The sequence below is a fragment of the Malaclemys terrapin genome, chromosome 1, assembly GCF_027887155.1.
Source record: "Malaclemys terrapin pileata isolate rMalTer1 chromosome 1, rMalTer1.hap1, whole genome shotgun sequence".
In the NCBI taxonomy this organism is placed as follows: domain Eukaryota; kingdom Metazoa; phylum Chordata; order Testudines; family Emydidae; genus Malaclemys; species Malaclemys terrapin.
The window spans coordinates 93913546-93925745 of NC_071505.1; the positions used below are offsets into that span (position 1 = coordinate 93913546).

At 48.3% G+C, this 12200-nt stretch overlaps 1 protein-coding gene across 1 annotated transcript; it reads left to right on the top strand.

Moving 5' to 3' along the window:
• Positions 1-197: 197 nt before the first annotated feature.
• On the top strand, positions 198-9121 carry ANKRD54 (ankyrin repeat domain 54). The gene is made up of 8 exons (XM_054031792.1): positions 198-492; positions 2186-2233; positions 4707-4805; positions 5048-5119; positions 5568-5615; positions 5732-5856; positions 6760-6867; positions 7346-9121. The coding sequence occupies exons 1-8, from the start codon at positions 240-242 to the stop codon at positions 7418-7420; spliced, it is 828 nt and encodes a 275-aa protein (XP_053887767.1). The 5' UTR covers positions 198-239; the 3' UTR covers positions 7421-9121.
• The last annotated feature ends 3079 nt before the right edge of the window (positions 9122-12200 follow it).

Below are 12200 nucleotides of genomic sequence, written 5' to 3' on the forward strand. Positions count from 1 at the left end.
TTCTCCTCCATTTGGCTGAAGCAGTTGCCTGTCATTCATTTCCTTCCCCGGCGCTCCCCCCCCGCCCCGGTTCCCCCCTTTCTGATTGGCTGCGTGGGGCCGGATTCTGTGATTGGGGAAGGCAGTCACGCCTCTGACTCCCCGCCCTCGTTACTATAGTTACTAGGTTCTGCCCGCCCTCTGTCAGCGCGTCTGGGCCCGGCCCTCAGAAGCCGGGAGGCCGCGCGGGGGCGGCGGGGATGGACGGCGCTGGCGCTGGCGGGGCCGTGGCGGCCTCGGACGAGGAGCCGAGGCCCCCGGGGGGCGGGTTCGCGCTGGCGGAGTTCGGGGCCGCGCTGCAAGGCCCCCCGGAGGCGCTGGGCCCGGCCTCGCTCGGCTACCTGCACGTCCTGTGGCAGCGCGACCCGCCGGCGGGCAAGATCCCCGCCCGCCGCCAGCGCAGGGCCGCCCGGCTGCACCGCGCCCTGGGGCCCACGGGCAAAGAGATCCACGGTGAGGGGCGAGCGCGGGGCGGGGAGATGGGCGCAATCCCCGCACGGGAGGGGCCCTCGGCCGCAGCCCCCCTACTGGCATGAGGCTCGAGCGCAAGGAGGGAGCCCCCTCCCGGCCAAGGGGAGAAGCGGGGGGCCCCACTCTGCGAATTCTTCCCCTCGGTTGGAGGCGATTTGCTGGGTGCAGGGGAGCAGGCAATGCAAGCTAGGACTCTGCTCCAGCCTGGGCCCCTGCCCTGTCCCCCTGAAGACCATATGTCTGATTGGAAAACAATAAATGGTGGTACTCTCCTCCAGTCAGGCACCAGCCCCAGCTTTGTCCTCTAATACATCATAATGAGAGTCCATTCACAGGTAAATCGAGCTGCGCTAAACAATTGATTAGCAATGAAATGGCTCGCATAAATCATATCACTAGGCTTTAGAACTAAAACTCTGCCAAATTGTTGGGTCAAGTTGGTTGTAGGCTCTGACAGATTTCCTGGCATATATTTCGTTTACAGCGTGCCCTTTGCAACCATAAGGGCTGGAGACTTATTCTGGTGCACAGGATGGCAACCACCAAAGAGGAATACAGGTCACTCAGTTGCTGCCAGTCAAACCCCATCAAGAGCCATTTCCCACTCTGCTGCTAAGAATACAAAAGAGCACAATACTTTCCATTAATATATAAGGAAGAAACACTCTGAAATGCTTTGGGAAGGAAAAAGGATGGTAGGAATAGCATGACATTGCAGCAACCTGACACTGAGTCAATGCTGGCAATGGGACATGAGATGGGTAACCAGGTACAGACACTTAACCAAGTTCTCTGAGTTTAGGTGGAAGCCCTTGTATAACCTACCATTCCAATAAAGATGTTTTATTAGAATGCATACACCCTTTGTTGGTGGAATAGAGAGGAGATGGCTGAATCTAAGGGCTTGTCTACATTACTCACTGGATAAACAGCCAGCGATCCAGCGGGTGTCGATTTATCGTGTCTAGACTAGACGCGATAAATTGACCACTGAGCGCTCTCCCTTGGACTCCACCATGGCAAGAGGCGCAGGCGGAGTCAACGGGAGAGCGTCAGCCATTGACTTACCGCAGTGAAGACACCACGGTAAGTAGATCTAAGTACGTCGACTTCAGCTATGTTATTCATGTAGCTGAAGTTGCGTAAGTTAGATGGATTCCTCCCCTCAGTGTAGACCAGGCCTAAGATTAGCTGTATGCGGGAGTTGGGAAAAGGTTCTCATTCACTTTCAAATTTGAGCTACTGTAACCCACTCACTTCCTGGGTGTGGTTTTCTGCCCCATCTAGTGGCACCAAGACCACTTAGAGAGGTTAATGAGTCTACTCTACAGCCTTAGCTAACAGCCATATGGCTTTTAGCTCATGCTAAGGCTCATGCACTTAGCTCCAGAGGTCCCAGGTTGAGGACCAGGATCTGTTGGTGTTACACTACAAAGAGGCTTCCTTGGGAAGTGCTGTCTGGCAGGAAAGGCTAATGACCACCTTTAGAAGAAAAGCATGAAGTCTCCTGCTACCTGGGGCCTTGATCTCACATATCCCTTCCTCTAGGGACAAGCCAATCCTTCCAGTGTGGTTTAGCTCCTGAATTTGGGACTTGACCTGAAGAGAGCGTTCTAATAATGGAACTGCTCTTGTTCTCTATGCTCTTTGCAGTAACCCTCTCTCTTTTCCACAGCTCTGAAACGATTGAGAGAATCCGCCAATGCTAACGACTTAGAAACAGGTGAGCCTGCACCAGCCAGGTCAACTCAGAACCTTTCAGTTTTGCAATTGGCTTTGTAGGGGAGGAAAGGGAAATGCAGGTGGTTTGTAGAACCAGCAGTTCAGACGTTGCACATGCAGAAATAGTTTTGTTCTGCTAGGACAGGGCTGGGTGTAAAGTTCAGTCTAGCATGTCTACCCTCTCCAGTTCATGGTTTTTTATATATGTGATAGAGGCTTCAGCCAAGGTATCAACAATAATAACATGTCCTGCTGCAGAGTGACAGGAGAGCAAAGCTCTTTTTGAAAGAAAGACAAGTGACTGTTGCACAAACGGCCCCAGTCTGTTGTCAGGCAGCATGGCACACTAGATAGGAGAACAAGACTCGGGCAACGCAGATTCTATTCTGCCTCTGCTACTGTTATTTGTATGACCATATCACCTAGGCATCCCAGTCACAGACCAGGTGCTGTACACAAAACAAAAAGATGATCCCTGCCCAAAAAGAGATTACAATCTAAGTATAAGACAAGAGACAACCCGTGGATACAGACAGATGGGGGAGAACAAAGCAACAATATTGAGTATTGACTCACTCTATGACTTTAGAGTAACAGCCGTGTTAGTCTGTATCCGCAAAAAGAAGAACAGGAGTACTTGTGGCACCTTAGAGACTAACAAATTTATTAGAGCATAAGCTTTCGTGGACTACAGCCCACTTCTTCGGATGCATCCGAAGAAGTGGGCTGTAGTCCACGAAAGCTTATGCTCTAATAAATTTGTTAGTCTCTAAGGTGCCACAAGTACTCCTGTTCTTCTTTCTATGACTTTAGGCAAGTCACTGCGTGCCCATTTTCCCATCTGTAAGGCAGGGAGATGACACTTGCTCATTTTTGTGAAGGGCTTTGAAATCTGTTGCTGCAGAGCGCTAATGAACATGTCTCGGTTTGAGGTACTGAGTCAGAAATGACTTATACAGTATTACCCTTTTGTATTAAAAGCCATGTGTCCCACTATATTATAGTTGCAAAACGTGTTCTAAATCTATATGCAGATCCCTTGTGTATTAAATCTTGCAATGTTTTATATCTTGTCGTGCCAGTGAAGTGATTGCTATTGAATCAGTTACTCATCAGCTTGGAAATAATCTTTGATCTTTTCTGTCATTGCACCAAATCTTCACTCATCTCAAAACATTGTCAGAGTGAGAAAGGTTAAATTGTTTCCTGCTGGTCTTGGGAGATGATTAGGTGGGACTTTACATTAATGTTTCCTCCTAGTTGGCCTGTCAGTCTTTCTCCTTGTCCCCTGGCTAAGATAGCAGAATTGCACCTATTCTAAGGGCACAGTCATCTTTTCAGGTGTTACTTCCAATTTTAACCCCAAACCATTTTCCGCCACCAGGTTTAGAAATAATCCAGGAGGGGCGGGGGAAGGAATCCCAGTTGTAATAATGGTTCCAACCCTAGAACCCAGGAGGAAGGTAACGTCGGAACCGCCACACTAGAACAGGCCAATAGCTGGATCACTCCAGTGTCCTGCCTCCAACACTGGCCAGTAATGAATGCTTCAGAGAAAGACTTAAAGCCCCCTAATTAAATAACCATGGCGGGGAGCTTCGTTCTGAGCTGGGGATTAATTTATACCCCAAAGAATGAGGATTGATAACTCTTGTAATCTTAACCTCGCTCATTTCACTGCTACTCTTAGTCATACAAAGGTCACTGACCTTGAAGAAGAGCCATGAGAATGCTTAAAGGATTAGAAAAGATGCTTTACAGTGATAGATTCAAAGAGCTGAATCTAGATAGTTTAACAAAGAGACGGTTAAGCAGTGATTTGATTACAGTCCATAAGTATCTACATGTGGAACAAATGTTTGATAATGGGCTCTTCACTCTAGCACACAAAGGCATAACACAATCCAGTGGGTGGAAGTGGAAGCTAGACAAATTCAGACTGGAAATAAGATGTCAATATTGAACAGTGAGGGTAATTAACCACTGGAACAATTTACCAAGGGTCATGGTGGATTCTCCATCACTGACCATTTTTAAATCGAGGGTGGATTCTAAAAAAAAAAATATGCTCTGTAGCCTGTGTTATACAGGAGGTCAGACTAGATGACCACAGTGGTCCCTTTGGGCCTTGGAATCCATGAATTCTGTTTGCTCCAATAATATCCCATGACTGTGAGTTGTACTTATTACTCATTCTCCATATAAAGAAACATTTCCTTCTCTGCTGAGGAACGGAGGCAGTCTAAGTTGCACCAGGGTCTCCCTTCCATTGGCGTTAAAGGGGTAGTTGGATGGATGGGAGCAGAGAGGAACAAGTAAGGTGGGACAAGGGGATCCCTTTCCATCATCAGTCTCTCTCATTCCCATATCTGGGCTCTAGCACCATCTGGTTGCATGTCTCATAGCTGCTCTATGGATCAGCTTTCCCTCCCGATTAACACGGTCTCTCCTTCTCTCTTTCTCGGCGATGTCAGTGCAGCAACTCTTAGAAGATGGGGTTGACCCCTGTGCTGCAGATGACAAAGGCCGTACAGCCCTGCACTTTGCCTCCTGCAATGGCAATGATCGCATCGGTGAGTGGGAAGGGATTGTTCCATGATCCGATTTCCTTGTGGGAGGGGTTTTGTTGGAATCTGTGCGTTTCTTTAATTGCGCACCTTGCTAAAAGCAGCATTTCCCCGTCAATCCCTGGCATGTGCACGTGCTGCCTCTCAAGATCCTCTAAACTGTTCAGTGCGGGCAATGCTGGCTCTTCCCTCTTAGACCTGCTGGGCAAAGGGAAGAGACTGAAATGGGCCCATTTAATTGTTTCTAGTGCAGTTGCTTTTGGACCATGGGGCAGACCCGAACCAGAGAGATGGACTGGGGAACACTGCATTACACTTGGGTAAGTGCCAGGAGCTTGAAATCAGGGCTTCTGTAACCTGATGATCTTTGTGCCCAGAGTTGTGAAGATCCCCATTAGTTTCCTTCCTTTCTTTCCTCCTCTGTATTGTGGCAACCAATCCCTGTCCTGGACTCTTTGGGTTCCATCAGCTTTGTTCTTTAATTGAAGACTTAACGGTCAGAGCTGAAGGAAGTACATCTCCTTTCTCCTGCTGGCCCTGAGAAACAAGAGGCCCGTTTCAGACATTATCCAGCTTGCTGGCAGAGGCAGTAAACCCTGATCGTTGAGCAGGCTTCAAAGGGGAGTGCTGCCCTACCCTCTGACAAAGAACCCTGTAGGGAGCTGGTTGCCTGCGCTGTGGTGCCCAGGGGACTTAGTCCTTGCAGGATCCCCTTCCCTGGACTGTAGCTCTACTCTGAGTTGTGTGTCTCGTGTTTTCCCTTCCCAGCTGCCTGCACGAACCATGTTCCTGTCATCACCCTGCTGCTGCGCGGAGGTAACATTTCCTCTTTACAAATTATAAAGCTACCACCACCACCTCTTTGACCTTCCCCCAGGGCCGCCGCCGCTTTTAAACCAACCTCTCTCTCCCCATGCATGTGCACCTTTCAGGAGCCAGAGTCGATGCCTTGGATCGAGCTGGGAGAACTCCTCTGCACCTCGCCAAGTCCAAGCTGAACATCCTGCAGGAAGGGCTCTCTCAGAGCCTGGAGGCCGTGCGCCTTGAAGTGAAGCAGGTCAGAAACGTTCATGCTCCCTGATACTGTGTGCATCTGGTCTCCAAGCACTGCCTTTCTTCAGTGCACTCTGTAGGACTCTTGGGGTTTAGTAACTGCTTTAAGTGCCTCGCTTGAGTACCTCAGCTGCTCCAGCATGAGGTCAGGACTCCTGACCTTCTCCCTCCCAGACTCTGATAACCCACCTCTCTCTGCCTCTGGAGAGCATCTCCCTAAACACCACTTGGAATTGTTGCAGGATCTCTCCAGGGCTTGTGGGTCCTAGAATGCACTGAATGGCAGCTAGTGAGAACTAAGAAATGGCTATAGGAGGGACCCCTTAGAAATCCCCTTATGTTCTTCCAGTACAAGCATTAGGCGAGGCTAGCTACTAATAGGAACAGCCATGCACTTTCCTGGAGTACTGGTTGGCAGGCCCTGAACCCCAACCTGTCCAGGTTCACAAGTCAGGGAACAGAGGAGAGGAAAGGGAGACGATTTGGGTAACGCAGACCTGAGGGGGAGAAAGCAACAAGAATTTTTTACCCAGGGAACTACTGGATGTGAGGGTGGTCCTTTGAGGACTTTGGTCTTTTGGTCTCATCACTATGTTCTAATAGCCATGGATAGGAATCAATTGAATGACCAGCCCCTCTGAAAAAACTCAGCCTCTGATTAATATGTGGCCTGTCTTCTGGTGACACATTGGACTGCGCCTCTACAAATGGCATTGTCCAGCTGTTTTGGAGCATGGCTCTGATCTCCTGTGTGGGTGCCTACCCCCAGACCTCAGAAGTGACACTGCTTGTGGCAGTACTGCTAATAGCTTGCCTACTGCGGTTGTCCCTCTGTCCTTGTACCACCAGTGCCCTGCCTTGGTTACAGCTGTTCTGCTCTTGCATCTCACCACACTACCTGTTTCAGATTATCCAGATGTTGCGGGAATACCTGGAGCGCCTTGGGCAGCATGAGCAGCGGGAGCAGTTGGATGATCTCTGCTCCAGGTTACAGATGACCAGTACTAAGGAGCAGGTGAGAGGCAGCCAGAGTGACTCCCATACTGCGTTGCTGGCTTCACACATACATCCAAGAGAGAATAGACAGCTTCAGTAGGGTAACATCCGAGACTGGGACCAGGATACAGACACATTCCCCTCCATGTCACTGGTTCACATTAGAGCCCAGGTGTAATGAGGGAAAGATTCATAGTAGCTAGGTGTTGTATTAACTCATTTGGTGGGAGTGGGTAGTGAAAAGAATGTCTGTCTGTATTTTGGTGGGTAGATATTCCCAACACAGAAAGCATTGCCAGTTCCCAGGGTACCCTTAACGGTAGACTCAGCAGAGAGGTCAAAGACCAGATGGACTAAGAACATTGAATTTCCACACTCATCTACGCACATGGGCCCTTCCAGGCAAGGAAGAGGTACATCCCACATTAAGCTCAGTCTTCCTTCCTTTGCAGCCTCTGCTTGTCTTATGATAACAAACTGCATTGTTTCTACGGCAGGTGGATGAGGTCACTGACCTCCTGGCCAGCTTCACCTCACTCAGTCTACAGATGCAGAAGATGGAGAAGAGGTAACGGGATTTCAGATCATTCCCCTGGTCAACAGGAGAGGCCCCAGGGGAGGGGCAGCTGGAGCGCATCGCCTAGATTATAAACATTGCTGCCACTGCCAGATACCCTGTTCCTGCTGGACCCTCTCCCCAGTGTAGCACTCAACTCTCAGACTATCCCCTCCAGTGCTGCCATCATCACCTTCTTCTGAGGCACCTAGGAGGACAATTGAATGCTGGAGCTCCTGACTTTTGGAGCAAAGGGCCCCTCTTATCATCCTGCTCTAGATTGGTTGGTTTAACGAATGTGCTGGCCTTGTGTGGCATGTCCCTCTTTTGAACACGCAGCCTTCCTCAAAGCATCCCAAGCTCAGAGTGGTTGGCACTTACCAGTGTGCCCTTGGTCACCAGGTGCATTCAGGCAGGGACAGCTCTCAGACATGCCTTTGTACAGATCTGCTTGTACTAGGAACCATTGGACATGGTCACAGTATCTAGTTGCACAGGGTGAGTAGACTTGTTCAAATGGTGGGAGAGACTGACTTCCTGCACTCACGGGAAATGAAGATGGAAATTCAGCAGAGCTCACTGAGCATTGGTTGGAGTAGGTGGAACCAGGAAGAGGGGGAAAAAAATAAATCAGAGTCTGGGCCTTCATCCTCAACTCCCAGGGGGGCCTGCTGTCAAAGGGGAAAGAGTCTGTCAGTGTGGGACTGGGATACAAAGCTTTTCACCACAAGGTTGCGGCTTCCAATGTGATCCCACCTCAAGGAATCACTAAAACTTTGTGCTCAGATACCACAGCAATGGGTTTGTTAAAAATAAATATATAGATAAAGTTGTTACCAGATTATGGCTGCCCAGTTACAGAGTTGGGGGGGGGGACACACCCACTCCTAGTCCAGTTCTAAGGGGACAGATATCTGTCTCACAAGACAGCACCATAGCTGACTTCGATCTTCCCTTTTATTAGCAGTCTCAGCCAGGAGATCAGGCCTTGATTTGAGCCATTAGAACCGCTCATCTTTCCACCTCAATGTGGCTGACCTGTAACTTAGACCTGAGCCATGTTGCTAGGATGGGGGCAAACTTATGTTGTTGCTGCCCACGTATCACTAATCCTGGGGCTAAAATAAGTGCCAGTCTGAAGGCCTATCAATCGGACACATTTTATCAGCACTAAATTCATTTGAGGGGAAGGGATCTTAAGTAAGTTCAATGGACTGGATGAGTTGTGATGCCCACAAGAGGCCTGAAACGGGGAGCATGGAAAGGATGCAGGGAGTTGCCACAGAACAGCATGTTCTTCGCCATCTGTTGGGGTGTGGTCATTCATAAGAGCTGGGTGGATTCTGTTTAAGGTACTGATTCTCAAGAGCAGCCAGTACTTTCCCTGAATCATGAACATTCCAAGTTGTTTTTTTAGACCCAGAGGACAATAGGATTGGATGCTGTTTCGTAACAGGTGTATCCCTTGTCTGAGAGGAGACTGACTAGACGCATGTATCCAAAGCTTCGATTTCATCCTGATGCATGCGGCTTAGAGTGGTCTATAAGCTCTTCTGGGGAGGGAAGTCTGGGACTGACTCTGTGTTTTGATTTTGCTGGAGCTGTCACTGTGAATATTAAGATGTTGTTCTGACATGCTGGCGAAAAGACACACAAAGGGGGTGGACGACAATCTGAACTCCTACATTTTACATTCATTAAAAATACTGTCAGCTTTTTTGGAGTCCTCCACCAGTTCTTTCGTCTCAGGACTTACATCTCTCCCTCCGTCTATCTCCTGTGCCTGGGGCCTGACACTGGATCTGGTAACAACGTCTCTGAAAAAGCAGTGCTTGAATTAAAGATGACAATGTCGAGTTGCCGTGAGCACAAACGCTGGCCTCTTTGCAGACCCCTGGACCCTGCTGCTGATTCACCATCTGATTTTAAATCCCATTGCTGATGAATCCAAACCATAAATACATGAATTTGCTGTAGAACCTACACATCACACTGTGTTGTAGGGCTCCAGGCCAGGAGCTATCGTGCACGCTGCAGAGAGGAAAGCAATGCTGTCTGACCACAACTGGTCTGAGAGCAAGCATTGGCGTGCAGCAGAAGGGGAGAAAACATGGTAAAATCATCATGGTTTGCCAAGTGAAGAATGTGACAACGTGCTGGGGCTCAGACTGGTATTGGCTAGATTCTAAAAATTACAGGAGAAAGATCATCCCACAAGTGAGACAGAAGGGACTATTAAAATAGCTAAAGAAAGAGCAGCTAGGGTTGTCTTTAATGCCACAGTTGCTGTCGGTGATGCTCGTATTGAATCTAGAACTGCGGTTTGCTTTTGTTGCGGTTCACATCTTAGATCAGAGCTCTTTTGGCTAGGAGCACAAGAAGTTGCTGCATGCAGTGTGTCATGGCCCCACAGTGTGAGATTAGCTGCTGAGCTTTTACAACACCTCCTCTTTAAACAGGGTTGGAGTCATAAAGGGTGATGTCTGGGTGTTGTTGATGGTGGTTGCCTGCTCTGAGCTCCTGCAACTACCCACTAATGTCTACCTCTCTCAGAGGGCAGCTTTTTAGGTTTCTCCCTCATCAACCCACTAGCTGGGCCATCAGCTGTATGGATGATGGGATTTTGGGGGAAATTGCCACTGCTGCTGGTTAGTAAGAGCACTTGGTTGCAGATAAAATACCTTAGGGGAATTAGATCCTTTTTAAATGGTGAGCAGACTGATCACATGGTACAAGTTGCCCTTCGCAGTTCTGCTTTTCTACTGCCAGTCCAATGGGATGAGACATACCCACAGACCAAGCTGGCACCAGGGCTCACAGTGACATTCCACAGGGCTGTTTCCCTCTGGCCAGAGAGCAGCACATTTCTGTCATCCAGCCATGCACAATCCTGGGCTGGAAACAGTCAAATCTACCATCCCGCTCAGTTCGGCAGTCCTCATCTGAAGCCGATCTCCCAATTGCTCTAGTTTACTATAAGAGTGAAGGGGTGGCTATGAATGTAGAAATTGTATCTTCATCATGCTTCACTGTGTCTGCGGTACCTGATTTCCTTTAGCTGTCCTGCCCACGTTGCCTGTTATGCATCACCTAATAGGATCCCAGAGCTTTCCCTTGGTGGAAGGCCCCATGTGCTGTACTGCAGGCTTATGTAGCACTCTTCTGTGGCAGCTTCAGGTACATTTTACAAATGTAGGTTTTTACTGAATTAAAGATGAACATGAATAATCCAGTCAATACAATCTCCCCTGTGCTGTTTATTTTGATTTTGAATTCAGCTTCATGTTGGTCTCACACAAATTGTCATCAGCAGGTTTCAGAATTAACAAATGGCACAGTTGTCACCACTCAGAGCTATCGGCCCAGGCCGGCTGCACACTCAGGCAGGCAGCATGTTACGTACCATTCCCATTTTCAAGCTTTTCCTCGCAACCATGAGACATAAGACATTTTTCAATTTCAGCTTAGATTCTGCAGCAAGGATTGAATTCCACAGCGACTGAACACGCAGCCCCCAGCCTTGGGGACTGGCCTTGGCACTGAAGGCCATGCCAACGTGCATGGAACACAAGCCATAGAACCTCATGGATAGTGCCAGCCAGTTTGAGGGATGGGTTTGTCAAGGCACATCCAATGTACGGGGCCAATATGTGGCTGCATTGCACTGAGGCGCTGGAGCACATCCGTGCCTACGTACAAATACTATGGAGAAATTATATAGATGCCAAAGAACAAAAGGACTTACTCCAAAGCAGCTGCTCCCCATGTATGATTACAAATGAATGGGAAACATATTCTCCAGCATGTGCAGGCACATATTCAGGCAGAAATACCTTGCTCTTCAGCTGCTGAAATAATTAAACTCTAGGGCATCAAGACAACTTTCTCTTCAGAAGAGAAAACTATATTACTCCCACCCTCCATCTCCCTTTACTAGCTTCCTCGTGATCTCCAAATCCTAGTAATTATCCTTGTTGCCAAAAAGATGCAGGAAACATCTCCAGCTGCCCCCCACCCAACCTTTCATCTACCTCTGTCTGCTCCCTCAGTACTTGCGTCTGATCTTTTATCCTCCTTGCTACAGAAAGATCCATGCAGAACAAGCATCATTTCTCTTCATAGAGCCAGGCCAGCGTGGGAAAGCAGCCTTGGCAGCTCTGAGCCCACTGGTGAATCAGTGAGGAGCCAGAGTTTGATTAGCAAGCGGATAAAGAAGAACTGGCAGATAAAGAGTTTATTTGGATTTGTCTGAAAGCTTCTGAGAGAGTCCGTAACATGAGGTTATTAAGAAAATAAAGTAGGCAATTGAGATACAAACCATGATCATGGATCAGGAACTGGTTAAGAGACAGAAAATAAAGGCTAGGAACTTACGGACAATTTTCATTGTGGTTTACGGCTAACAATAGGATGTCCCAGAGCTTCAGTATTTAAATAGGATTGCCCCTTTGGCCCAAGCGGTTAGCCAGTATTCAGGGTCTTGCAGGATGTTTTCTGTTAGGATGGGAAATCCCTTATGTGTCAGGTACAGTAATTCCTCACTTAACTTTATGTTCCTGAAAAATGTGACTTTAAGCGAAATGATGTTAAGCGAATCCAATTTCCCCATATGAATTAATGTAAATGGGGGGGTTAGGTTCCAGGGAAATTTTTTTCACCAGACAACTATATATTTTATAGATATACACACAGTATACGTTTTAAACAAACAATTTAATACTGTTCACAGCTATGATGATTGTGAAGCTTGGTTGAGGTGGTGAAGTTAGAGGGTGGAAGGAGGGAGGGAGGGATAT